Source organism: Myotis lucifugus, unplaced genomic scaffold (genome assembly GCF_000147115.1).
Source record: "Myotis lucifugus unplaced genomic scaffold, Myoluc2.0 scaffold_197, whole genome shotgun sequence".
NCBI lineage: Eukaryota > Metazoa > Chordata > Mammalia > Chiroptera > Vespertilionidae > Myotis > Myotis lucifugus.
The window spans coordinates 1258465-1285603 of NW_005871245.1; the positions used below are offsets into that span (position 1 = coordinate 1258465).

Consider the following 27139-nt stretch of genomic DNA (forward strand, 5'->3'; position numbering starts at 1 on the left):
AGCAGCGCCTGCGCAGAAGAGTCACGTGGTGGCTGGGCCCGGGGAAAATGGCGGCTTCTGGGGAGAGCGGGGCTTCGGGCGGCGGAGGCAGTACGGAGGAGGCGTTTATGACCTTCTACAGCGAGGTGAACCACGAGGGATGAGTAATGACACCCGGGCGACCCCTCCTGGGCCCACTCTCCCGCCGGCGGAGGCAGGGGTCCTCCTGGCCTGGACCGTTGGGCGGCTCCTCCGGTTTGGCCTTCGGGGCGGCGCGGGGCCGGGGGTGTGTGTGTGCGTCTCTCCCTGATGGCTGCTGGGGCTCCCCTGGGCCATGAAAAAGGGGTCGGGGCCCGACGGCTGCGGGGAGACGGCGATTCTGGCCAACGAAGCATCGGGGCGCGCGTGGAGTTGCCAAGTCGGCGGAGTTGGGGCCGGCCTTCCTGGGGGCGACTTAACCGTCCTGCCCCCCGTTTTTACTTGTAAACGGAAGCACTCTCTACTTAGTCCTCCGTAATGCATGGTATTAGTGGTTACTTCTGCCAATCGCGAATGCCAGGCACCATGCGTCATGCCAGGGAGGCATCTCCATGTTACAGATGACAAACCCGAGGTTTAGGGAGACGAAGTAATTTGTAACGGCTTGTGTCCTGTTAGGACAGGAGTCAGTTTGGTCTGAGCTTCGTTTGCTATCGCATTTCCAGCACCTACTACCTACGATTGTTCAGTAAGTATTTGTTGAGCAGGTTAATGAATGAGAAAATGAAGGAAAAGCGTACCATTTGGAGTCAGAGGCCCTCGGATTGGATTCTCTCATCGAATTCTCTCAAGGCGGTGATCTTTCAGATCTCATTTCCACGTCTGTAAAACGAATTAATATTAAAACGAGTTTTTACGAGGGTTAATGGAGTGAGTATATAAGAAAGAGTTTCATAAGCAGCAGCATCTCTCACAGCGGTTCTCAACCTGTGGGTCGCGACCCCTTTGGCGGTCGAACGACCCTTTCATAGGGGTCGCCTAAGACCATCCTGCATATCAGATATTTACATTACGATTCATAACAGTAGCAACATTACAGTTACGAAGTAGCAACGAAAATAATTTTATGGTTGGGTCGCAACATGAGGAGCTGTATTTAAAGGGCCAGAGGTTGAGAACCACTGCAAGACTTCAGGCTGCAGATGGAGCCCGTTAAGTCGGCATGGATTTGCGGAGCAGAGTTGCTTCTCACCAGGCTGTGAGCTCCTCAGAGTGAAGCACCGGGTCACGCTCATCTTTTGTCTTTGCTCTTTGTAACAGTGTGTTACGGAGTAGTTTCTCCCAAGAATTACATTTAAGAACGGAAATTAGCGCATATCGTCTGTCCTTTTGAAATGCCTGATTCACGTGAAAGTGTTCAACAATTATAATGGAACTTGTTTCACTTACCAACTCTTAGTTTAAAAAGAAAAGAAAACAAACAAACAAACCAGTTCTGGTTTGTTTGAATTAGATGAGAGAAAACTCATAAAGGAGGACCCTTCAATCGTCAATGTGTAGTGAGCACCTGACATGTACCAGTGTGCTGTGTATGTGCGGCAGATACGGTAATGACCAGCAGAGAGAAAAGGCCTGTCTTCATTTCATTGAGCTTGCATTCTGTAGAGAAGGATAAACAGTAAACAAACAGATATGCAGTATAATGTCAGGTAGTGATTTAAGTGCTATGAGGAAAAATAAGCCTGAGAAAGATGATGGGGGTGGGGAAGTGGCATGCTATGTTAAAGAGAGTGAAGAGGGAAGATGCTGAGAAGGAACGGCTTCTTATGTTGTTGAAATGATTCCCAAAGTCATTTGATCAGAGGAATAAAGATGGTAAATAATATACCAGGCATTCATTTCAACCAGCATTCCAGTTCTGATAGTGGCACCAAAGATGTTTTCCTGGGACTTCCTGGTGCCTGTTCTTCTAATTGTCTTCGGGCCAGGAATTTTTCTAACTCTGTTAGAGTTAGGTAGGCAGAGTTATTTGCTCTCTCCCACATACTTTTTTAATGCTGCCTTTAATATATATTGCAGTGTAATTGCATTTTTTTCTTTTAAAAAGTTGTAAATTAAGTATGAACACACTTGAGTACATCTTCTATCGTTAGAGTGGAAACTGAAGGTGGTGGATGTGACTTTGAATTCTCTCAATGGTTGCTCTGGAATCAAACTGTAAAGATTGCAATTCTTATTTATAAGTTGGGTAATTGGGAACAACTCAGTTAACTTCTCTGAGTCTCAGTTTTCTTATCTGTAGAATGGGGATGATAGTATTTACTGTGTAGGATTGTTGAGAGGAATAAATATGTGTAAAGTTTTCATATTAAAATTCAGCAGATGGTAGCTGTTGTAATTATTCATCAGAATGGTTAGTAAAATAGCTTGCACATGTAGATACACAAATATTTGCTGGACTTGTCAGTGAGTAACTAGTTAAAGTGACAATTCAGAATTTATTTTTAAACTTTACTAATGAAGTTCTTATCTCTTTTATTTTAGGTGAAACAAATAGAGAAAAGAGATTCAGTTCTAACATCCAAAAATCAGATTGAAAGATTGACCCGTCCTGGTTCCTCCTACTTCAATTTGAACCCATTTGAGGTGAGCGGTTTGATGTTGCTGTGGTGTCATGAGGGGGAGCTTTGCATAGTTGAGGCAGACTTACATCAGAACACACAACTAATTTGTATTATAGTTGGAATTGAACTTGGGTGTTTTTATTGTGAGCAGAACCTGAGAGGTAGCATGTTAAGGAAAAAGAGATAGTCTTTGCTCTATCGATATTCTCCATCATCTTTAAGCAACCCAAATATATATGGGTTTATTTTCAGATGTAAAGGGATCGCTAGCTTTGATAAATTTAGGATTTTCTGTTTACTTTGCTTGTTAAAATTTTCTGTTTCACCACAGTTTAAAAAAATATGAAAAATCCCAACAGCTAAAAAATGATCACAAGATTTTAGACAAGGAGATAGAGTTTTTTGGTTTCCTTAGTTTTATAACTTTAAACTTTTCCTTTTTATAAAAGTAAATCATAAAAAAAGTAAATCATATTTCTTAAGAAAGCAAGAATAAACATCCATGTATAATTCTCCCTAAGAGAAATTCTAGCTACTCTTTACTGTTTATATTTAAACGTTTTAATAGTTTTATTTAAAAATAAGGAGGATCATATAGATACTTCATGCTACTTATTTATTCAAGCTATTTTAAATGCATTGTTACATAAAATATAGTTTTGCAGCATGTTAAAAGTCTATTATTTAAACAATTCTTTTGTAGGATTTTTAAATTAGCTTCTACTTATTCACAGTTATAAATTGAAATGAATATTGTTAACATAAAAATAACACTTATGGAGCACTTAAAAAAACCTCTTTATTGTGGTAGAAGATACATAATCTACAAGTAACCATTTTAACCAGTTGTAGGTATAGAGTTAAGTGGCATTAAGTACGTTTACAGTGTTGTGCAAACCATCATCACCATTTCTAGAACTTTTTCATCATTTAAAACAGAAACCCCAAAACCATTAAACAATAACTCCTCATTCCTCCTAACCCCTGTACCTTGGTAACCTCTGTTCTGCTTTCTGTCTATGAATTTGCCTATTCTAGGTGCCTCATACAGTGGAATCATACAACATTTGTTCTTTATGTCTGGCTTAGTTCACTTATACTATTTTCAAGGTTCATCCATTGTTTCTGTATTTTTTTTTAAAATAGGTAGTTTCTTTTTAGACACATTTTTATTAATTTTAGAGAGGAAGGGAGAGGGAGAGAGAAACATCAATTGGCTGCCTCCCGCATGCCCCCTACTAGGGGTGGAGCCTGCACCTCAGACATGTGCCCGATGGGAATGGAACCAGTGATTTAACTGAGCTGCACTGGCCAGGGTATTGTGTCTGTTTTTCAAAGGCAGGAGCCACTGACTAGAATTGTCCCCATCTGGGGCCTATAGGGATTAGTGAGGGAGGGGCATGGATACTGACTGACTGACTGACTCTGGCTGGCCTGGTCTGCACAGCCCCTGCCCAGCCATGTCTTGTGTTGGAGGAAGGAACCTATCTTAGCAAAGTCCCCAGGTAATTCCTCTCACTGGGGTCACAGCTACTTAGGTCTAGAAGTTGACCCCTTGGTGGGAGCAGTGCCACCCTGCTTCCTCCTGTCATTGGCCCCAGAGTTTCTCCCTGAGTTACTAGTTGTTACCAGGAAGAAGATCTTTTCCCTCCCCTGTCAGATCCTCCACCTTGAAGATATGTAAGGACCCATGTGTTCTGAGTGAGATAGTGCCTCCCACTTGCTCCCCAAGTCTTTGTTCTTTCCCACCCATCATTCTCCCCATTCTTAGATGCTAATAAAAGACAAAAAAAAGAGAAAATTTTTATTTTAAAATAATCTCAGATTTGCAGAAAGGTTGCAAGTACACTGTGAAGACGATTTCTTGAACTGTTTGCAACTTAGTTGGCATTACATTTTCCCATCATCCTGAAATTTTTAAAAAATATATATATATTTTATTGATTTTTTACAGAGAGGAAGGGAGAGGGATAGAGAGTTAGAAACATCGATGAGAGAGAAACATCGATCAGCTGCCTCTTGCACACCCCCTACTGGGGATGTGCCCGCAACCAAGGTACATGCCCTTGACTGGAATCGAACCTGGGACCCTTCAGTCCGCAGACCGACGCTCTACCCACTGAGCCAAACCCGTCAGGGCCTGAAATATTTTATGCTCTTCCTACAAATAACATTTCCTACTGAACCACAGTATAACCATCTAAGTCCTCAGACCACATTCAAATTTGTTCATTGTATCAATAATGACCTTTATAACAAAAAGATCCAGTTAAGAATCTCCTGTTACATTTAATTGTCATGGCTCTTTAGTCTTCAGTCTGGAACAGTTCCTCAGTCTTTCCTTGACTTTTGTGATCTTGACATTTCTGAAGATTAAAGGCCACTTATTTTGTAGCAAGTCTCTCAGCTTGAGTTTATCTGATATTTCTTCATGTTAGAATAGGTTTATGCAATATTGGCAGGAATATCACAAAAGTGATACTGCATTCATGTCTTTGTAACTTAAAAAGTGGTACATGGGCCCTGACTGGTTTGGCTCAGTGGATAGAGCGTCGGCCTGCAGACTGAAGGGTCCCAGGTTCGATTCCGGTCAAGGGCATGTACCTTGGTTGCGGGCATATCCCCAGTAGGGGTTGTGCAGGAGGCAGCTGATCGATGTTTCTCTCTCATCGATGTTTCTAACTCTCTATCCCTCTCCCTTCCTCTCTGTAAAAAAAATCAATAAAATATACTAAAAAAAGTGGTACATGGTTGCCCGGTTGGTGTGACGTAGTGTTTGAGCATCAACCCATGTACCAAGAGGTTGCAGGTTCAATTTCTGATCAGGGCACATGCCCAGGTTATAGGCTCGATCCTCAGTGCGGGGTGTGCAGGAGGCAGCTGATCGATGTTGATTCTCTCCCATTGATGTTTCTATCTGTCCCTCTACCTTCCTCTCTCACAAAAATTAATAAAAACATATTTAAAAAAAATTGGTACATGATTTTGATTTATCCCATTACTGTTCATGTTAACTTGATCACTTGAAGAGTTGCCTGCTTGCCCTGGCTGGTGTGCTAAGTGGTTACTGCTTTGGCCCATGCACCAAAGAGTCGGGTTTGATTCCCTGTCAAGGGCAAGTACCTGGGTTTCAGTTGCATGCAGGAGGCAACCAGTCGATGTGCCTCTCTCCCCCCACCCCCATTCCTCCCTCCCTTCCACTTTCTCTGAAAAGCAGTGGGGAAAAAATATTCTCCCATGAGGATTAACCAAAAAAAAGTTGCCTGATAGCCCTGGCTGGGGAGCTCAGTTGGTTAGTGTTGTTCTGATAATGCCAAGTGGTGAGTTCGATCCCCTGTCAGGGCACACCGAATAAGAAACGACCAATGAATGCATAAATAAGTGGAATAACAAATCTCTCAAGTCAATTCAAAAAATAAAAATAAGAGTTGCCCGCTAGGTTTTTTTCATGAAGTTACTTTTTTTTTCCTTTTCTGTAATTAATAAGTATTTTATGGGGAAGTACTTTGAGATTGTATAAATATCCTGTCCTTAATCAGAGTTTCATTTTATTTATTTGTCAGTTTGGACTTGGGGTTTCTATATTAGTCACTGGGTTATATTTAGATGTTTATTTTGATGCTCAAATTGTCCCAGATTTGACTAGTAGGTTACCTTTCAAGTGAGCTCCTGTCTTTTTAATATTCTTCATCATTCTTGGATTACTAGGCACTCTTGTACTTTTCCTGACCCAGCCTGGAATTAACTATTTCACAGAGGAGCCCTGGTTCATTTCAGTGAAGAATGGTACTTAAAATCAAGATTTGGCCCTAGCCAGTTTGGCTCAGTGGATAGATCGTCAGCCTGCAGACTGAAGGGCCCCAGGTTCGATTCCAGTTTGTGGGCTCGATCCCATTTGGTTGTGGGCTGATGGAGAGGCTGTTGCTGCAGGAACTCAGGGACGCAGTGAGAGTGCGGGTGGGGGAGTTTACCTGGAAAGAGGCCATGCACCTGCTGGGAAGCCACCACTCCACTCGCATTTCCTCTGGTAAAAATCTCAGATCCAAGCAAGACGTATGTCATAAATAAATCCCTCCCTACGAGTCAGTGAAGCTATGCCATGTCGCTGAAGCTCTTCATGTGTTTTCTGCTGGCTGTTGAAAACAGGCTTCACCCCTAGTAGGGGCATGAGGGAGGTAGCCGATCAATGATTCTCTCTCATCATTGATGTTTCTATTTCTCTCTCCCTCTCCCTTCCTCTCTGAAATATATATAAAGATTTGAATGGTAGGTGTACTCAATGCAATTGGGATTTCACTCTCCCAGATTCTATTGGTAGGTAGAGCTAAGGAGAGAGAGTGTATGTGTGTGTATGTGTGTACATACATATTTACACCCAATTTTAATCCAACACCACGGTTTATTCTAGGTTTTTTTCCCCTTCCATGTTTATATTTCCCTTCTCTAGTGAGAAATCTTTAATATGTATTTACTTAATTGACCCTCCTACATGCAAATGATCTTCCATTACCATGCCTTCCCTTATGTGAATGCCCTCATCCCACCTTGCTGCCTCACTGCACAACCATTCTCTCCACAACGGAGCTCAAAACTCCCATGCCAGGTCATCCTTCCATGCGGTATGTTCCTCACCTGATTCTGGTTCTTGTGCCCACCACCCCCAGGGGCTCTTTTCATTCCTCTTGGGCTGCAGCATCCTCCCTGCCAAACAGGCACCCTTTCTACCCTCTTCATCTTACTTGGGCTTTGAGTCCACACCCCTCTACATGGAGTCCCTCTTCACTCTGCTCAGGTTCTAGCTCTCTGTGCCAGCCATACTTTACATAAATGCTCTCTACATCCTGCTAGAGCTCCAACATCTTGTATTGGGCAGCCCTTTTGCATTGGATGTCCTCCTGTATGGGCATCTCCCCTACCATGTCCAAGCTTCCACACCCCATGCTAGGCCACTCCTTTGTGGAGATGGCTTTACCTGGACTCCTGTACCCTGTGCCAGACCACCTTTCCTTGTGGACACTCTTACCCTGCTTGGTCTCAAACACTTATATTGGGGTTTATTCAATGGACGTGCCTCCCTCTTGCCTCTTGAGCTCTCACACCCTGCACTGGGCCACCCTCCAGTGTTAACAGTCTCACCCTGCTTGTGTTCTGACACACTATGCCAGGATGCCCTCCTTAGCCTACTTCGGCATTCCATGTTGGTCTGCTCTTCTATGTGAATGCTCCTCTCACCCAGGTTGGGCTCTCGCACCGTGTGACTGGCCACCACTCCCAGTGTTGTCACTGTCTTTTTTTCTTCATTACAGATGGGCTCTCACACTCTGCTCTGGGCCATCTTGACTCCCCACCCAAAGTAGATGTCTGCTTTGCCTGGCGCCACTTAATGTATTTGTATTGCATTGCTCAGAAAGAGAAGGGGAAGACGAAAACCTTAAAAAATACTTTTGATAAGATTTTGGGGAGGGCGGGCATAGGGGGAGATAATTTGAGGGGGTAATAAAGAACTTGATGGTATGTTCTTTCTATCAACTTCTGTTAAGTCATACTTTTAAATTGAGCATAGTACTTGAAAAGGGGACAAGTAATCATACTAGTATAACTTAGCCATTTATTTGTTAAGGCAATTAGGGTTTCTGTGGAGATCTGATTGATGAGGAGTGACAGATAATAGGAACAGTATGAAAAGCTAGGATTTTAATGCCCTACTAGTTAATGTGTTTCTGGAGGTGGAACTCACTACTCCGTAGCTCCTGTCTTGACTATAGGAAACATATTTGGATGCATAAAGATATGAGGAGGTGGGCACACTTAGGAAGGTGTGAGATTGTATTTGGGCAGGATTCCATGCCTGTCCATTAGAACTTTTGTCTTTTCTATTTCATACAAATGTGCTGGCCACTCTATAGGATGGGTGTCATAAAGTTGCTTTTTCTTTTTTTTTTTTAATATATTTTATTTGTTTTTTACAGAGAGGAAGGGAGAGGGATAGAGAGTTAGAAACATGGATGAGAGAGAAACATCGATCAGCTGCCTCCTGCACACCCCCTACTGGGGATGTGCCCACAACCAAGGTACATGCCCTTGACCGGAATCGAACCTGGGACCCTTCAGTCCGCAGGCCGACGCTCTATCCACTGAGCCAAACTGGTCAGGGCAAAGTTGCTTTTTCTTGTTAATCCTCACATGAGGATATCTTTTCTATTGCCTTTCAGAGAGAGTGGAAGGAAGGGGAGGAGAGAGAGAGAGAAACATCAATGTAGAGAGACACATTGGCTCCTGCATGTGCCCTGACGGGGGGCGGGGGGGGGGGTGCAGTGAGATGGGAGCAAACCTGCACCCAGGTATGTTCCCTGACCAGAAATGAAACTCAAGACCCAATGGTCTAACCACTTAACACACTGGCCAGGGTGTCACTAAGTTGTTTTTTCACACTTAAGTCAGAATTAGGTGTTCCTAATGATTTAGGAAATCAGTGATGTATTTTTTATGTAACAACTATCGAAACATCTAAATCAGAGGTGGGGAACGTCTGGCCCATGGGCTCAAGAAATCATTTGGTCTGGCGCTGCCAGCGCAACCACAGGTGGGACTCAAAATTCAATAAATGTAGGAGCTTATTTCATAACAACAAATTTATATTAAGTAAATTAATTATATTAAGTGAATGATGTTATAAATATCCAAATAACCCTTGGCAGAAAAAGTTTCCCCACCCCTGATCTAAATGAATCAGATTTTTCTACAGATGTAAGCAGACTGGTCTTTTTCTAGTAAGGAGAAATAATGCAGTAGTAGCTGTCCTCTCAGCTATCAATTGAAATGTAAATAGTCTTCCTATACACCACCTTACTGAGCAGCAGGTAGAAAAGGCAGAAATTAGTCTGGGAATTAGGAGTCTTACTACAGGAATCCTTTTCCAGGGAGCATTTTTTTTCCTGACTGCCATCTCAACAGCTCTGTATTTGAATACGTTTCTAACCTTCAGCCATTATGCAGTCATCTTTCTTATGCATTCTATAATTCTTAGATTAAGAACTCTCTCCCGCTTCCTTCCATAAGCTCCAGTAGACCTGTGCCCCTGCTCAGTCCTACCTTTTTCATGTTCCTTTAAAAAAAAACCACAAAAAAAGCTTTATTGATTTCAGGGACAGGAAGGGAGAGGGAGTGAGTGAGAGAGAATCTTGGCACATGAAAGAGAAACATTGACCGGCTGCCTCCCACACGCACCCCAATGGGAGAACACACCCACAATCTGGGCATATGCCCTGACCAGGAATCGAACTGGTGACCTTTTGGTGCATGGGATGACACTCAACCAACTGAGCCACACCAGCTGGGCTCTTTTTAAAAAAATTTTAATTTAACTTTAAGGCTCCAGCGGATGGTACCACATATTTTATTTTCTGTTTATCTTGTTCAGCACCTTGGAAATAAAGGTATTTAACATGTCAGAGAATTCAGGTGTGATGTTAAGGCTGGATTCCTCTTTTAAGTCTAAGGCCCCAAAGAAGGAGACTTAACAGTTTTTTTGAGTTTGGGAAGTTATGTAAATGCCACAGTCAAGCATTTTTGTTGCTGTATGATGGTTAATTAACTCTTTGTGTTCCAAGACTGTGGGTTTTTCATTGCAGTATCCCCAAAGCCCGAGACACAGCTCAGAAAAATCTTCCAAGAATCTGAACATCCCGTGTGCTTCCTTAGAGCCATATTGGTAATGTGGCACTTATCATTTTTGTTTGTTTTTTTGGAAATTTTATAAGAGTTTATTCGAGCCAAACTGATAACATGCAGGGAACAAGATCTCAAACACTCCCCGGCATTTATCATTTCTGTAAGGGTTACTTACTACTTGTCGATACCCACCCTGCTAGGCCTTAAATTCCATGAAAATAGTCTGTGAGCACAGTATCTAGCAGTCCTGTGTGCCCTAAAAGTTTGTATTCAATGTATAAATCTGGTTTCAAAGAGATTTGGGCCACAGGTAATGGTCATTGTCTTCACTGTGTTTCATGGCTGCCTACAACTCTTAAAGATAGGAAAGGACTTGGATTAGCTTTGAAGGCACTCGGTGAATATTTGTTGCTGGTAATCAGTGCACACGTGCTATAACTTGGAAAAATACCTTTTTGTGTGTGTGTTATGTATTTATTTATGTAAGTATACATACCCTCTTCCTTTTTGCCGAATCATCTAAAAGTAAGCTGCAGACATTGTGACTCTTTATGCCTAAATACTTTTTTTTTTTTAATATTTTTTAAAAATATATTTTATTGATTTTTTACAGAGAGGAAGGGAGAGAGATAGAGAGTTAGAAACATCGATGAGAGAGAAACATTGATCAGCTGCCTCCTGCACATCTCCCACTGGGGATGTGCCCGCAACCCAGGCACATGCCCTTGACCGGAATCGAACCTGGGACCTTTCAGTCCGCAAGCCGACGCTCTATCCACTGAGCCAAACCGGTTTCGGCATGCCTAAATACTTGAGCATTATCTTTTCAAAACAAGGGCACATTTCCACATAACCACAAAACATGACCACACCTAGGAAAAACAACTTTATTTCAATAATATAATCCAGCCTAGAGTCCACTTGCAAATAGTCCCAATTGCCCAAAAAAATATAAATTATGGCTTTAAAAAAAAACACTTAGGAACCAGTTTATGAATTATATTTGGCATGATTAGTTCTTGGCTCGTTTTATTGGAGGCTGTGTGTGAGTGTGGGTGTGTGTGCGTGCTTGTGAAGGTGGGAAGTTTACCATCCTTTCTCATTCATTTTGGACACCTTCTGGGGTTTGTTGGACTTTGGTTTGCTCTAATGCATTCCTTTTCCCCAGAACCAAGGTAAAGTTCTCTGAATATTTGTGTACATACAGTTATCTCTCTTTATCTGTAAATCTTACATGGCTGCATTCTTTCTCTCTGAGTTTTTCCCAATTCCTTTCTCCCTTGGGAAGGTATGAAGGGGCACACTGACTCTTGAAAATTCTGTTTTAAAGTTCTTTCTCCCTCACCTCTGGTTGTATGCCTTGCATTTGAGAATGGGTATGCTCTTGTCATAACCTGCAAAGGTCTATTGAGCCCTGGCCGGTGTAGCTCAGTTGGTTGAGCATCGTCCCATGCACTGTAAAGTTGCTGGTTCGATTCCCAGTCAGGGCACATACCCAGGTTTAGGTTTCGATCCCCAGTCAAGGTGTGTGTGGGAGGCAACCGATCGATTTCTCTCTCTCTCTCTCTCTCATAGGTGTTTCTCTCCCTATCCCTTCTTCTCTCAAATTAATAAGAACATCTCAAAAGTCTATTGAATGTTATGGTTGATTCAGCTTCATTGCATACCAATAATTCTGCTATAGGTGGGCTGTTTGAACGCTTTGAAAGCTTGCTATAAATCTTGACATTACTTGACAGGTTTTCCTAAGACCCTTTAAGCAACTGATTAAGCTTAGCAGATTACTTTTCAGTTTTAATTTCTCTGGTTTGTATTTTTCTTTTTTTGTTAATCCTCACCCAAGGATATTTTTTCCCATTGATTTTTAGAGAATGGAAAGAAGGAAGGAAGAGGGGTGAGAGAGAGAGAGAGAAACGTTGATGAGAGAGACACATCAATTGGTTGCTTCCCGCATGCACCCCGACCGGGAGCTGGGATTGAACCTGCAACCCAGGTATGTGCCCTTGACCTGAATCAAACCTGTGACCCGTTGGTCCCCAGGCCGGTGCTCTAACCACTGAACAACCAGCCAGGGCAGTAGGTATTTTTCATATCAAGATTTATTTTTTTCCTCTCCCACCCCCCTTAATAACTGATTCTTAGTTGATGTTTATCTCTCTCCCTCTCCTCTCTTTCTAAAAAAAAAAAAAATCTTAAATCTTAAAAAAAAGTAGTTTGCCCTAACCCAGTGGTCGGCAAACCGTGGCTCGCGATCCACATGCGGCTCTTTGGCCCCTTGAGTGTGGCTCTTCCACAAAATACCACGTGCGGGCAGGGGGGAAGCAAGTTCCATTTACTTCGTGCCCCATGCGCAGAAGTCGGAATTTTGTGGAAGAGCCAGAGCCACACTCAAGGGGCCAAAGAGCCGCATGTGGATCGCGAGCCGCAGTTTGCTGACCACTGCCCTAACCGGTTTGGCTCAGTGGATAGAGCATCAGCCTGCGGACTGAAGGGTCCCAGGTTCGATTCCGGTCAAGGGCATGTACCTTGGTTGCAGGCACATCTCTAGTAGGGCGTGTGCAGGAGGCAGCTGATGGATGTTTCTAACTCTCTATCCCTCTCCCTTCCTCTCTATAAAAAATCAATAAAATATATATTAAAAAAAAAGTAAAGTTCTTTAAACACACACACACACGTTCCCTTGCATGTTTATCTTTGCATTTCTAGTACATAGCAGTGTATTCAGCAGGTAGTAGCTACTACATAAAATATTTGAATGACTGTGTGTATTTGTGGTAATGGGATTAGAATCCTTGATGAGGAATGTCAACACCAGGATACCCAGGCTTGGAGAAGAATAGTTCAATTTATTTTTTAAAACAGTATTGCTAAAAAAACAAAACATATTTCTGCCATTTGGAATCAGACTTTCCTACAGGGGGGCTTCAGGCATTGATGTCAGGTTTCCACAGGTGATTGCAATGTTCACTCTGGGTTGAGAACTATCGGGCCATGTAAATTCTAGATATAAAGTGGCACCAAGTGGGCACTTCTCAGTTGAGGTAAAAATCAGCCAGCCTTATTTTTTCCCTGTTGAGTTCTATGCTTTTTCCACATTTGCAAAGGTAAGTAGGGGATAGGGGGTGTGGGTACTTTTATTAATGAATGAAGGAGAAATACAATATTTTCTTACAGTTTGGAATATGTCTCTGGGTATAAGGTAAGTTATTATTTTTCTGATGGAGTGAAAGTAACTACTGTATTGAAAACCTAAAACAGAATAGCTATTATTCTGTTATCGATTTGCTCATTAACATTTCTGGAGCATTTTTAGAACTGTGTGCCAGGCACAGTTCTAGAATGCTGAGTACTATTCTCTCTATTTTTTTATTGATTTAAGAGAGGAAGGGAGAGGGAGAGAGAGATAGAAACACAATGATGAGAGAGAATCATTGATTGGCTGCCTACTGCACGCTCCCTACTAGGGATCCAGCCTACAGCCCAGGCATGTGCCCTTGACCGGAATTGAACCTGGGACTCTTTGGTCCATAGGCCAACACTCTATCCACTGAGCCAAACTGGCTAGGACTGAGAACTATTCTAGAAGTTGATTAGAATATGTATACTTATTGGGCATCTCTTAAATTTATGAGGTCTTTTAATTTTTTTTACAGTGTTGATTTTGATTCTTTCAGGTTCTTCAGATAGATCCTGAAGTGACAGATGAAGAAATAAAAAAGAGGTTTCGGCAGGTATAGTACTATTTCTCTGTAATGGACGGAGTTTGAACATTTTGAAAATGTAAGCATGTGATGGTTTTCTTAAGATTTGCTGTTATGACGTTTGGGCCAACATTTAACTTTTTTTTTTTTTTTTTAAACTTAAGGCTATGTAACTCATAAAAACCTTATAGTGACATAAAATCTTAAGTATTTGGTGGTCATAGCTTACCTCTGAGTGGAATGAATTTTATATCCAAATAGAATCTCTTTAGCCCCTTAATTAAAAGGGAGAAGTACAAGTAGAATTGTAGCGCTTATATGGAGTCATACTAAGTCCCCTGGCTTCCAGGAGAGAACATGTTAAATGATTTGTAACAGTTCTTTATTCTTTTAAGACCCCATTCCTTAGTAATTTTCTTTTGTAAATTTAAATGACTATCCAGGAGATAACTGGTTTAATATAAGGAGCGCTTTGTAGAAATTCTCTAGGAAAAGAGATCCACAATGCCTGATTCTTGTTCAGTCTAATCCTATATCCTATATAATAAAAGGCTAATATGCAAATTGACCGAATGGCGGAATGACCGGTCACTATGACATGCACTGACCACCAGGCAGTAGACGCTCAATGTAGGAGCCTGCTCCCTGGTGGTCAGTGCACTCAGCCAGAAGTGGGGCTCACGGCTGGCAAGCACGGTGGCGGTGGTGGGAGCCTCTCCTGCCTCTGTGGCAGTGCTAAGGATGTCCAACTGCCGGCTTAGGCGGGGAATGGGCCTAAGCTGTCAGTCGGACATCCCCTGAGGGCTCCCAGGCTGCGAGAGGGTGCAGGCTGGGCTGAGGGTCCCCCTCCCCCAAGTGCACAAATTTCATGCACCGGGCCTCTAGTATTTAATAGCTGGAGATACAAAGTAGTTTTAAGAGTTGAGTAAACCTTCAGTCTTTCCTTCTGTGAGTTGAATAACCACAATCCCGATAATGTCTTTCCAAATTGGATTTTCTATGTATTTCATGTTTTGTTTTGTTTTTAACTTTCCCCAATGTCTTTATTTCTGTTATGTATTACAGTTTTCAACCGGTGTGCCGCAAGAATTTGAAAAACATGCAATACCTGACTATTTAGTCAGGGGCACTGACCTCTTTTCCCTTAGATTATCAAATAAAAAAATGACGACAACCAACACAACAATAGCCGTTTGGTGTGAATGAATCAAAATTATACCTATTGTACCCGGCCAGCGTGGCTCAGTTGGTTGAACATTGTCCCATGCACCAAGAGGTTGCTGGTACATTTCCTGGTCAGGGCACATACCCGGATTTTGGGCCCCTTTTCTAGAAGTAGGGGGTGTGTAGGAGGCAGCCGATCAATGTTTCTCTCTCATTGATGTTTCTATCTCTCTGTCCCTCTCCCTTCTGCTCTCTAAAAATCAATAAAAAAAAATATTAAAAAAACCTAGGATGTTAATTTAAAAAAATTAAATTATGCCTATTTCTTTTTTGTCAATTCGACAAAAAATCTATTTTTTGGTGTGTTGCAGAATTTAGTAATTAGTTTGTGTGCCACAAGATGAAAAAGGTTGAAAACCACTGTACTACATATTTAAAAGGGCTTGACCAGTGCTGAATATTATTCTTAGCTCCTGCATGACATCCTTGTTAATACTCAGTGTTATGCTTGCTTCTTTTTGTCTTTTAATGCTCATCCAAAGATATTTTTCCATTGATTTTTTTTGTTACTCCTCACCTGAGGGTATTTTTTCCATTGATTTTTAGACAGAGTGGAAGGGAAGGGTAGAGACACAGAGAGAGAGAAACATCGATGTGAGAGAGATTTGTCAATTAGTTGCCTCTGGCACACACCCCAACGGGTTGGGACCAAGCCTGCAACTGAGGTATGTGCCCTTGACTGGAATTGAACCCAGTCCGCAAGCTGAAGCTCTATCCACTGAGTCAAACTGGCTAGGGTTTTCATTAATTTTTAGAGAGAGTGGAAGGGAGGGAGGAGGGGGAGAGAGAAAGAGAGAGAGAAACAGAAACATTGATGTGAGAGAGACACACTGGTTGCCTCCTGCACACACCCTGACCTGGGCCGGGGATTGGGCCTGCAACCGAGGTATGTGCCCTTGACCAGGAATCGAACCTGAGACTCTTTGGTCCGCAGGCCGATGCTCTAACCCTGAGAAAAACTGGCTAGGGCATGCTTGCCTCTTGAATACAGTAATTGCCCCCTCATTGCTGACTCATAATATCTTATGATCTGCTATTAAGCCAAGATGTTTTTATCTTTGCCTACTTAATCTTTTCCCATTATGTAATTTTATAGTTTTTTTTTCTTCCTGAGTTCTCTGCACTTACATGTATTCAGTTTTTTTCTTTCTCTAAAATTTCAAGTTTGAACTGGGCAAGTTACTTTCAAACTTTCTGTGCCTGTTAACCTTAATTGTGAAATGTACATAATAATGGTGTCTACCTCGTGGGGTTGTTAATGAGGGTTAAATGAGGTACTACAGTAAAGCACTAGAATAGGTCTTGTCATATATGTCCTCGTTATATGGTAACTGTTGTCAGTGTGGGTTAGACAATATGCTAAGTTATTTACTTGCATTATTTCATTTCGATCTTAAAACAACACAGTGAAATATAAGTACCTAATATAGGTGGAATATGAGGCAGATAGGTTAAGTGAGTTGCTTAAGGTCTTACAGCTAGTACATGATGGAAGTTGGAATTAGACCCCGGGATTCTGTCTCTAGTAATGTAGGATTTAGCATTAGATTCCCACTTGCTGTCATTGCTCAACACAGTCCCTCTGTTCCAACTAGTTGGTTTCTGTCTGTCAGTGGCAGTAGGTCAGTTGTTCTTAACCATGGCTGTCTAAAAGAATCAGCTGTGGAGATTTTTGTTTTTTATTTTGACTTAATGAACACCCACATACTCACCATCTATTTGCAACAGTTTGCTTCACCATCTATTTGCAACAGTTTGCTTCATTATACATATATTTTTGGCTTAATTTTTGACAAGAATCTCCTTAAATAAAAAAGGACTTTTTTTGGCATAACTACTTGTTACACCTAACAAAATTAACACTAATTCCTTACAAGTACAGATGCCAGAGACTCATTCAGAAGCTCTGAGGGTGGAAAGTAGACATCTGTATTTTTTGAAAGCTTCACAGGATTGGAGCACAGCCAGAACTGAGAACCACAGTTTTATATTAGAAGTTCTTTTAGGAAAGAGAGGATGTCTTAGAAGTTCTTTTAGGAAAGAGAGGCTGTCCCATACCTATTCCTTAGTGCTCAGAATAAGGAACCTAACAGGAACTGATCACAATATCCCTCCTCCCCCCTGTGATCACAACATCTTCATAATACTAGGCTTACATTTATCCTCAACATTGTGATTAAAACCCTAAATGTTTCCCAGTTGTGCATTTACCTTTTGGTGCTTGAATTTTGTTAAAGACCAGTATTTCTGGGCATTTTATGATATTTATTAATTTTAAAAAAATGCTTCTGGCCTGACTGGTATTGCTCAGTGGTTGAGCATTGACCCACGAACCAGGAGGTCACCGGTCAATTACCGGTCACGGCACATGCCAGGTTGCAGGCTGCATACAGGAGGCAGCCATTCAATTATTCCCTCTCATCATTGATGTTTCTCTCTTTCCCTCTCCCTTCCTCTCTGAAATCAATTAAAAAATATTTTTAAAAAATGCTTCTGGCTAACAGTCTTTTTTGCCACAGTATCTTAGAGCTTTTGGTTTAAAGAATGCAGGCAAAGAGTAAATGTTCCTTTTTCCTTATAGTTATCCATCTTGGTGCATCCTGACAAAAATCAAGATGATGCTGACAGAGCACAAAAGGCTTTTGAAGGTATTTGTAAGTTTACCTGCTTCTGAATAATATAGTCAATGTTAGGGACGAACTGTTCCTTGTCCTGGATCAAGAAAAGAATTTAATAGTTTTGTCTTCTGGTCATGAAGAAGCTGGTTTTCAGTAGAAGAACAGTTGTCATTCCAAAGCAAAATGTCGCTGTTTAAGAAATAGACCTTAAGTTTGCTTTGTTAAAGCTTCTATGTGCCAACAAAGACTGTTACTGCATAGGATCCTTTTTTTCTCTGAACATAAAAAATAACTGGCAATGTTTTATCACTGGATTAAACCTGGATGTGGTGTATTTAGCCTTGAGTGTATATTTAATTTTTTCCAAGGCTCTCAAGGAAAGTCATTGCTATAGTTATATGTTTTTAAAATTAGTTTAACAACAGTAAATAATTTAACAAAGTAGGGAATGCTTTTAGATGGCACAAGTCCGTTTACACTGCCTGAGTATAGTTCAGACTTGCAGAGGGTGTTTGCAGAAACAGTTAATTTCAATGTTTTGCATTAGCTGTGGACAAAGCTTACAAGTTGCTACTGGATCAGGAACAAAAGAAGAGGGCCCTGGATGTAATTCAGGCAGGAAAAGAATACGTGGAACACACTGTAAGTATTTATAGAGCTGCTGTGTTTACAGGAAGTATTAGCAAGCCGTGGGCAACTTGTAGAAGGGTAAATGTTAACATAGCAATGCCTACTGTTGAAATTGTGGTTGCATATGTGGTCTCCACCACTTTGCTGTGGTGGTCGTGAATAGTGTGTGCCTAAAACTATTAATTCACCCCTAGACCTCAGGATGAAGAGTGGTTAGGACACTGCTCCGACCTCTTTCCTTACCATTCCTGTGTTGTGGAGAGATGGCCTTTTTGTCCTCTCTTTACAGGTCACATTACTCCATTTGAGAGTGGAGAGGTGGAGCAGCCATGGTCACACTTGACCCTTGATTTTTATGCTTGTCCCTGTGAAGGGGTTGGAACATGGGCTTGAAGTAGGCTGGCAAGAGGATATGAGTAAATTTTTTAAAAAGGAGGAGCTACCTGTTTGTATTAACAACAGGGAAGGACTCAATTGAAATAAATTCAGTTAGAGCTGGTGTTATTTTTTCATTATTGAAATCTGAGTGGCGGGAAATGTTAAGGTGGCTTGCTTGAGGTAAGAAAGGTCTTTGTTTAATTTTTTACTTGCGGGGCAAGAATCTTGAGACCATTTATAAGGGCTATTTCAGTCGGGAGTGAATATGGATGTTTTCTTTGAAGAGCTTTGGAATCTAAAACAGAACTTCATAACCAATAATAATAATGACTCCAAGTTTAATGAGGAAAAGGAGTGAAAAGAGGAGATGGACGACCATAATTATATCCTACTGGTTTTGTGTTGGAAATGACACGTGTAGGCCCAATTCTGAAAAAATCAGAAAAGTACCTGAAAATTTGTACTTGAATCATTGTAGTAGTTTCCTTTCATCTGAATTTTGCTTGTAAAGGAGCCACTCTCAGTCTTTCTGACCACAAGGTGGCAGTGGGGCCTTTCTGAGCTTGGAAAGCACTGCTTTTTGCTGGTGTACAACACTGAGTGATTGCTTAATGGAGTGATGTCATTCTTGTGTGGATGAGTATATTTGATTTTTTGGGGGATCTCAATAGTTGCCAAAGTGGTAAAAACACCAATTAACATGATGTGAAAATTATTGGTGCAGAGGGGTTTCACAGTGAAAATAAAAGAATGCAGTTGTAGAAATGCCAAAAAACAACACGCCAATATTTATTCTGTAGCTGCTTCTAAAACTTGACACACAATGTTTTCTTTACTAAACACATAACTACAAACTGTGAAAGATAAGTGGGTGATGTGTTGAATTCATTGGATCTGGCCTAGGATTTGATGAGTGGGGACAGCTCCCTCACGGTCCCATCATCCTGCCAGTCGACTGGATTTAGATGAGGCGGGAGAAAGAACCCCTTGCTCCTAGTTCTTGCTGATTGCATTGCTGTTTTGGAGGGGAGGCTCTTCTTTTCGCAATGGAAACTTCTTGTTGTGCGTATAGAAAAGTACACATACCGTGTGTGCAGGCTCGTGGGTATTCTTAAATTATGAGTGCTCATTTTTTGAAGAAAACAATTTTTTTTTAGGTGAAAGAGCGAAAAAAGCAATTAAAGAAGGAAGGAAAACCTACAAATGTGGAGGAGGATGATCCAGAGCTGGTGAGTTAAATGAGGGAAAAGTCGCCTTACCTGGTGTGTGTGGGTTCACTGGTGAGTTAAAGAGAGGGAAGTCTAAAGAATGATGCACACATGCTATAAACATTTATTGAGTATGTATTGGAGTTTGTAGTTGACTTTATTTTATGAAACACACACATGAAGCATTATCTATAGTTTTTAGTACTTTTAATTTCTTTTGAAGTACTTTAAAAATGTCGGTACTAGGAGGCAGCTGATCGATGTTTCTCTCTCATGGATGTTTCTAACTCTCTATCCCTCTCACTTCCTCTTTGTAAAAAATCAATAAAATATATTAAAAAAAAATAAAATAAAATAAAAATGTCGGTACTTGTGAAATATAGAGCAAAGTCCTAGATATTTATGATTTTATTCCTAATCTTTTCCAGATATCTCACCTGTACTTCATTCAATAGCAGTTATTTTTAAATGGGACTTATGTTTATTGAATTTTTATAAAGCATTGTACTTAGTTTTAAAAGAAACAGTAGCCATTTTTATAACCATATTTATGAATTTCTGTGATATTTAAATCACACAAGTATAGTATTGCAACTGGCACAGACAGCTTTGAGAAAAATCACAGATGACTCTTATTTTTATTTATTTATGTGTTGATTGATTTTAGAGAGAGGAAGAGGGAGAGAGAGAGAGACAGAAACATCGAAGTGAGAGAAAAACATCTATCAGATGCCTCCTGCACGTACCCCGGCCGGGGATCCAACTCGAAACCTGGATATGTGCCCTGACTGGGAATTGAACCTGCCACCTTTTGGTGTACAGGATGACCCTCCAATCAACTGAGCCATGTCAGCCAGGCCACAAGTGACTCTTAAACAGCTGTCTATGAGCCATGAGTTCATTGTGCTCTCTAGGTAATAATTTACAGAGTTATGGAGAACATTGGATAATCCAGTGGGTTATTTATTGGAGATTGGTTAAGCGAGAGATTCTACTTAAATATTTGTGTCTTTTTGCCTCTTTAGCCTGAAAAATTTAAAGTCATCTTAATCTTGCCTCAACTTAGGTCAGCATGTAAGTTATCCATATACCTATCTTGGTTTTAAAGATTTATAGAGAAGAGGCTGTCTTGCTAGGGAAACTTCTTTGCAACTTCTCTTGCTTCATTGATTTTGCTAACAGTGACTGGTCCCATCATCCTGACAGTAATGTTGCTTGAGAACTACTAGGCTGTATTTTCCAATGGTCACCTATTTTGGGTTTACTCTCTTCCAGTATTTTAGTTTTTTTCTCCTCAGTCTTATTTTCTCTTCCTTTTAATTACCCTCCGTAGTCTTTTCTGAAGGCCCTCTTACAAATATTCCTTGGTTCTTCTAAGTTATTAAGAACCCTATTTTTTTTTTTAAATATATTTTATTGATTTTTTTACAGAGAGGAAGGGAGAGGGACAGAGAGCTAGAAACATCGATGAGAGAGAAACATGGATCAGCTGCCTCCTGCACACTCCCCACTGGGTATGCGCCTGCAACCAAGGCACATGCCCTTGACCGGAATCGAACCCGGGACCCCTGAGTCCGCAGGCCGACGCTCCATCCACTGAGCCAAATCGGTCAGGGCAAGAACCCTATTTTTTTAAAAAAGTAAGTTTTTATTGATTTTTAGAAAGAGAGGAAGGGAGAGGAATAGAGAGATAGAAATATCGTTGAGAGAGAAACATCATTGATCGAAGCTGTGTCCTGCATGCCCCCTACTGGGGATCGAGCACGCATGTGCCCTGACTGGGGATCGAACTGGTGACCTCTTGGTTCCTGGGTCAGTGCTCAACTACTGAGCCACACCAGCCAGGCAAGCACCCTAACTTTATGTTAGTTGTCTTTTTTTCTGATTATAAAGGAACATATGCTAATGATAGAAAATTTGGAAAAAGCAGAAAAATATAAAATATTGACAATCACCAGTAACTGTTCACCCAGGAGAGTTTAGAGCTTTTAAAGATATTAAAATATTCATGACAGACTCTTTTGCTCCTTTGATGTTTGTCTTTATTGGAGATTGGAGTTGGTCAGCACTGCTTTCATTGTGGACAGTAACAATATTATAACAAGCGAGAAATTTTGGGGCTCTTTTACTTACTTTTCTCTTCATATATTACTCTTTTCTCCAGTGCCTCTGATTTTAGGATGTAGGTTCTATGAAATCTGCATGATGAGTTATTTTCTAACTTTCTTTGTATATTTAAAATACTTTATATTTGGGGGGAAAGTTTTAGAGATAGAGTTCTGTTTTCTTTCCTTTTTTAAAAAAATATATTTTTATTGACTTCAGAGAGGAAGGGAGAGGGAGATCGAAACATCAATAATGAAAGAGTGTCATTGATTGGCTGCCTTCACGCCCCCCGACTGGGGACCAAGCCCTCAATCTGGGCATGTGTCCTGACCACCCCCATGACGTCCTGGTTCCTAGGTTGATGCTCAACCACTGAGCTACGTCCGGCCAGGCAGAGTTCTGTTTTCTATCTAATATGTTAACTCTTTCTGACTCTTCCAACAAGGATGTTGTCCCATCCTCAGAGTTCAGAGTAGAGGGAAGGAGCAAGAAGGGATAAACCTGCTCTTTCTGAGAACATCCAGGAAGTTGCTACATCACTTTTCCTATTATCCTATGAGCTGAAACTTAAGTTACGTGGACCTCACTCTGCTACAAGGAAGCCTAGGAATACAGGCTTTTATGTTAGGTGACAATGTGCCTTAAGGTAAGGGATTTTAGATGGAGGGAGAGGAGATAATGAGATGGGTGGGGGTGGCAATTACAGCCCTGCCACAGTTAATAGACCCCTAAGACTGGTCTTCTTGATAACAACTTCATATCTCTAGTATCTAGTCTGGTGCCTAGCACAGAGTAATCATAAAATTTTTGTGAAAAGAAAAAGAAAAGGAAGTTAATTTTGGAAGGCTTTTGGCACAAAGGATCCTCCAAAATCTCAAATGGTTGTGATGAGTAGGTAGTGCTTTTTACAAGAGCAAGTTTCCTATGTATCATCTGATGGTGAAAGTGGTGGAAATATCTCAGAGGTGGATGTGTTATTTATCTCTCGAGAGCATCATTAAGTGGTTCTCTTTGAAGATCCTTTTCTTTGCCGAGTTCTAGTCTGCTTTTGTCTTGGGCTCCATCTGAAAGTACTTGATTCAAGTAGTTGGTAAAATAATTTAATTTTATTTTCTTTGGTTCTTAACTTTCTTGTAGTTCAAACAAGCGGTATACAAACAGACCATGAAACTCTTTGCTGAGCTGGAAATTAAAAGGAAGGAGAGAGAAGCCAAAGAGATGCATGAAAGGTATATATCAATATATTCACTTAAACCATATTTAAATACCTAGATTAACTAACATTGCTCTTTGGGGATTTTTCCAAAGAAGGAATAATGTAATAGGTCATTTAAACAATTATCTAAATTAGTTATCTGAAACAGCCAACGTTTTGAATCACAAGGGTAAGAAATTCTGACTTTGGGAAATACTGATAGACCTGTCCACAGGGAGTTTATAATCAAGGGTGCTGTGTACTTTCTTCCTGATTTCCTGGAGTGAAATAGGCAGTTATTGAGGCCATTGTTACTGAGGCCAGAACTTGTTGTGTCTGGTGGCTGCAGCTTTGGTGAGTTGTAGTATCTCTCTCTCACACACACACACACACACACACACACACACACATATATGTATAATCATATATACAATGTCTATTGTCCTAAAGTATGTTTTCCCTGGCTCATCAAAAATCTTGAGTTTACTGGTAACTTAGTTTATGTATTTTGTGGCGTGGATTGGTGTTAAGCAATAATTAGGTTTTGCTAGTTGAGGTTGTATGAAATGTTCTTCTTTTGGGATAGGATTTTGTGCAGAGATCCTTTTGAGTAAGAACCTCTGTAATTGTAATGGTCATTCTACCAAAGTAGGTGGCCTGGGTTCTCGAGATAGTTTGTCAGTGGCTGAGCGCAGAACCTCCAGTTAGGGTTGGCTGGGTTTTGATGATCTTGTCTATCTGTGTAATGAAAATTTATGCCTTCCCCATAGTCTTATCTGCATGTTTTAAAATGAGACATTTATGAAACAACTTAAATTTATTTTATTTCATTGTTGACAATATTACAGATGCCCCCCAATTTTCCCCCTTTTACTTCCTCTATCCCTCTCCTCCCAGCCCCACCCCAGGCCTTAACCACACTATTGTATTTTGGGCCCTTCTCAGATAGCTATCTTTGGTTGTGTTTCTTTGTTGTTTTTAATCCTCACCCAAGGATATTTTTTCATTGATTTTTAGAGAGAGTGGAGGGGGAGAGTCAGAGAGAGAGAGAAATATTGATGTGAGAGGGACACATCTATTGGTTGCCTCTCAGAGATAGAGAAACATTGATGTGAAAGAGACATATCTATTGGCTGCCTCTTGCATGGGGATTGAGCCTGCAACTGAGGTATATGCCCTTAACCTGAATTGAACCTGGGACCCTTCAGTCCTCGGGCTGACCTTCTATCCACTGAGCCAAACTGGCTAGGGTAAGACAGCTGCTGTCTTTGTAAAATCCTAGGAAATCGATTTACTTTATATGTTTGCTTCTGTGGGGAGATGCTTTAACTTGTATAGTTAGCACACACTCTTAAGTATTGTATAAGTACTACAGTCTGGCTTTCCTCATAGGAAGCGACAAAGGGAAGAAGAAATTGAAGCTCAAGAAAAAGCCAAACGCGAAAGGGAGTGGCAGAAAAACTTTGAGGTAAATTTCCAAGGTGGTCAGGGAGGGATTCTTATTCCAGAGTAAGAAAACTTCCCAGCAATGCCCCTTGGTTTCCGGGGCATTCCCAGGATTGACTGGGGCTGACAGTTAGGGAAATGGGATATGGGGGAAGAGTGAGTTGCCCTGCCTCAGCCTCCTGTGAGCTCTGTAGCCTTGGCAAGGGCAGTGAGGGTCCCGGAATGGTGTCTTAGAGATTGTGGTAGGCACACGCTGCTAAGTAGGCTCAAGACAAATGGCCTGCCCGTTTAATTTAGGGGCAGACATGGAGAGGTGCCCTACTTAGAGGTCTTTTAGTAGAAACCGAGGTTCTTATGGACATGATGTCCTGCCTACAGAGAGACTTCTGGCTTCTGAACCCGACTCCTCTTTGACACTCTAGTTACATCCTTCAGTTGCACAGCTAGTTATCTGAATTGAGCAACACTTGGTCTCAGGGTAGGGATTGGCTAACCAGAGTTGATGACTTTGTACCACTGCATGCATGAATAAAGAGAAGATGAGTAGGCCCCTTGATAAGGAGGAAGAAGTCCCTAGTGGCCCTTTCAGTACAGCTGGTGCTGGCTTTGAGCCTCCATCCAAGTGTTGGTGGGGAGCAGGACAGGTGCAGGGAAAGAGTGGCTGTATTATACTGGCTGGCCATATGGCTTTGAGAAAATGATTTGACTTCTCTGAGCCTTGGTGTTGTCATTTGTGAAATGCGAGTGGCACTGTACACAGATCAGTCAGCTTTTTGTGAGGATTAGAAGTAGCATATGCTAACTGTCCAGCCCAGAGGTCCCCAACAAAGGGTGGCCTCATTGTTGATATGAGTATTACTCATTGTGTTTTCCACTTCTGACCTGCGGCTGCCTTATCCTGCCTTCTAGGGGTGGTGCGACTTTTCTGGGCAAAGGCTTGTTCCAGATGCTGAGCTAGGTTACAGGCAGTGGCCGAGCAGGTCAGGCCCTTCCCCTTACTGACTAGTTTCCTTCCCTCCAACCACGTTTGTGTTTAGGAAAGTCGAGATGGTCGTGTGGACAGCTGGCGAAACTTCCAAGCAAATACAAAGGGGAAGAAAGAGAAGAAAAATCGGACCTTCCTGAGACCACCGAAAGTCAAGATGGAGCAGCGAGAGTGACGCCTGGGCCACCGCCACGGACCTTCCCCCACCGTCTCCCACCTGCTCTGAAGGACTCATTCTCTCCTCCCGTTCCCCCAACATAGAATAGTATTTGCTTTTTAGGCCATTTTGTTTTCAATACAATTTAATATCAATCAGAGTAATTCTTTTGTACATTGAAATGAGGGGCTTGGTTTAAAAAGGAACCTTCCTCCAGCCCTTACCCCCAGGCCAACCAAGATTGGAAGGTGCCACCGCCGGTGCTGCCTTCTCCACCCCGTAACTTAATGTTTTGTACTTCACTGAATTGTCATGGTTAGAGACTTCGTGTATAGTTTGTGGAAATCATCCAATTAAACATATTGCTTAAAATGGTGTTGCTGTGACTTCAGATCCAAGCCCGGGCCACCTGGGGAAGCCCCTTTGCCTCACTGTCTCGCTTCTGGGTGTGGCATCCTTCAGAGCCACCGGTCAGACAGGGAAGGCAGTGGGCACACAGCAGTCGCTTGACACCCTGACGTCCTGGGTGTTAGGATATGTGTTCTCCCGTCTGACTGACCAATCTGTGTGGCATGAAGCTCTGCGCCATCCAAACCTGCTCACTTTCCAAAGAGCTGGCTGTCCTCCATCTAACACCATTATGTCCTAGCCTGTCTGCATTCATTAGTGGTCGTATTCTGTATGTGTAATAAATTTTTATACCCTAACCATTACTGTAGTCTTCAGGTATTATTCCAAGGTGGGTCCCTTGTCTTTCTTGGTCCAACCCTGATATCCTTTGAAGTTCTGGCTCCCTTATTTGCTAAACCTTATTTGCTAAACCTTAGTTTCTTCATCTGCCAAATGGGAATATAGACTACTGTGGCAGTTTTTAGGGAGGAGTAGCCATCTATACTAGTATACATAAAAGGCTAAGCGACTGGCCAGCTGCTTGACTGGCCAATAGGTATGACGTGCACTGACCACTAGGGGGCAGACGCTCAATGCAGGAGCTGCTGAGCCACAGCGACTTTGCAGAGTGCCCTCTCGCACTCTGGGACCCCTCAGGGGATGTCAGACTGCTGGTTTGGGCCCGATTCCTGCAGGCCAAGGGACCCCCACCTGCTGGAGGGACCCTGCTCGTTCCACAGACACCCTTTGAGCCCTGGCACCTCCCTAGGTGCAGCCGGCCAAGGAGGGACTGCGGGAGATTGGCTCCAGGGTGGGTCTGGCCCATCTTGCCCAGTCCTCCCCTGCTG

At 41.8% G+C, this 27139-nt stretch overlaps 1 protein-coding gene across 5 annotated transcripts; it reads left to right on the forward strand.

Annotated features, from left to right (window-relative positions):
- Positions 1 to 26608, forward strand: DNAJC8 (DnaJ heat shock protein family (Hsp40) member C8). Of its 5 annotated transcripts, none has more exons than XM_023760988.1 (9): positions 1 to 125; positions 2503 to 2604; positions 13928 to 13984; positions 17760 to 17832; positions 18344 to 18438; positions 19962 to 20033; positions 23256 to 23347; positions 24706 to 24781; positions 25797 to 26608. In XM_023760988.1, exons 1-9 carry the CDS (start codon positions 48 to 50, stop codon positions 25917 to 25919), a joined length of 768 nt encoding a protein of 255 aa, XP_023616756.1. In that variant the 5' UTR covers positions 1 to 47; the 3' UTR covers positions 25920 to 26608. The 5 variants fall into 5 exon arrangements, with proteins under 5 accessions (XP_023616756.1, XP_006097323.1, XP_023616759.1 ...); XM_006097261.3 differs by having other exon boundaries at positions 17760 to 17826; XM_023760991.1 differs by lacking the exons at positions 13928 to 13984; positions 18344 to 18438 and adding an exon at positions 10214 to 10293 and having other exon boundaries at positions 17760 to 17826.
- Positions 26609 to 27139: the final 531 nt, after the last annotated feature.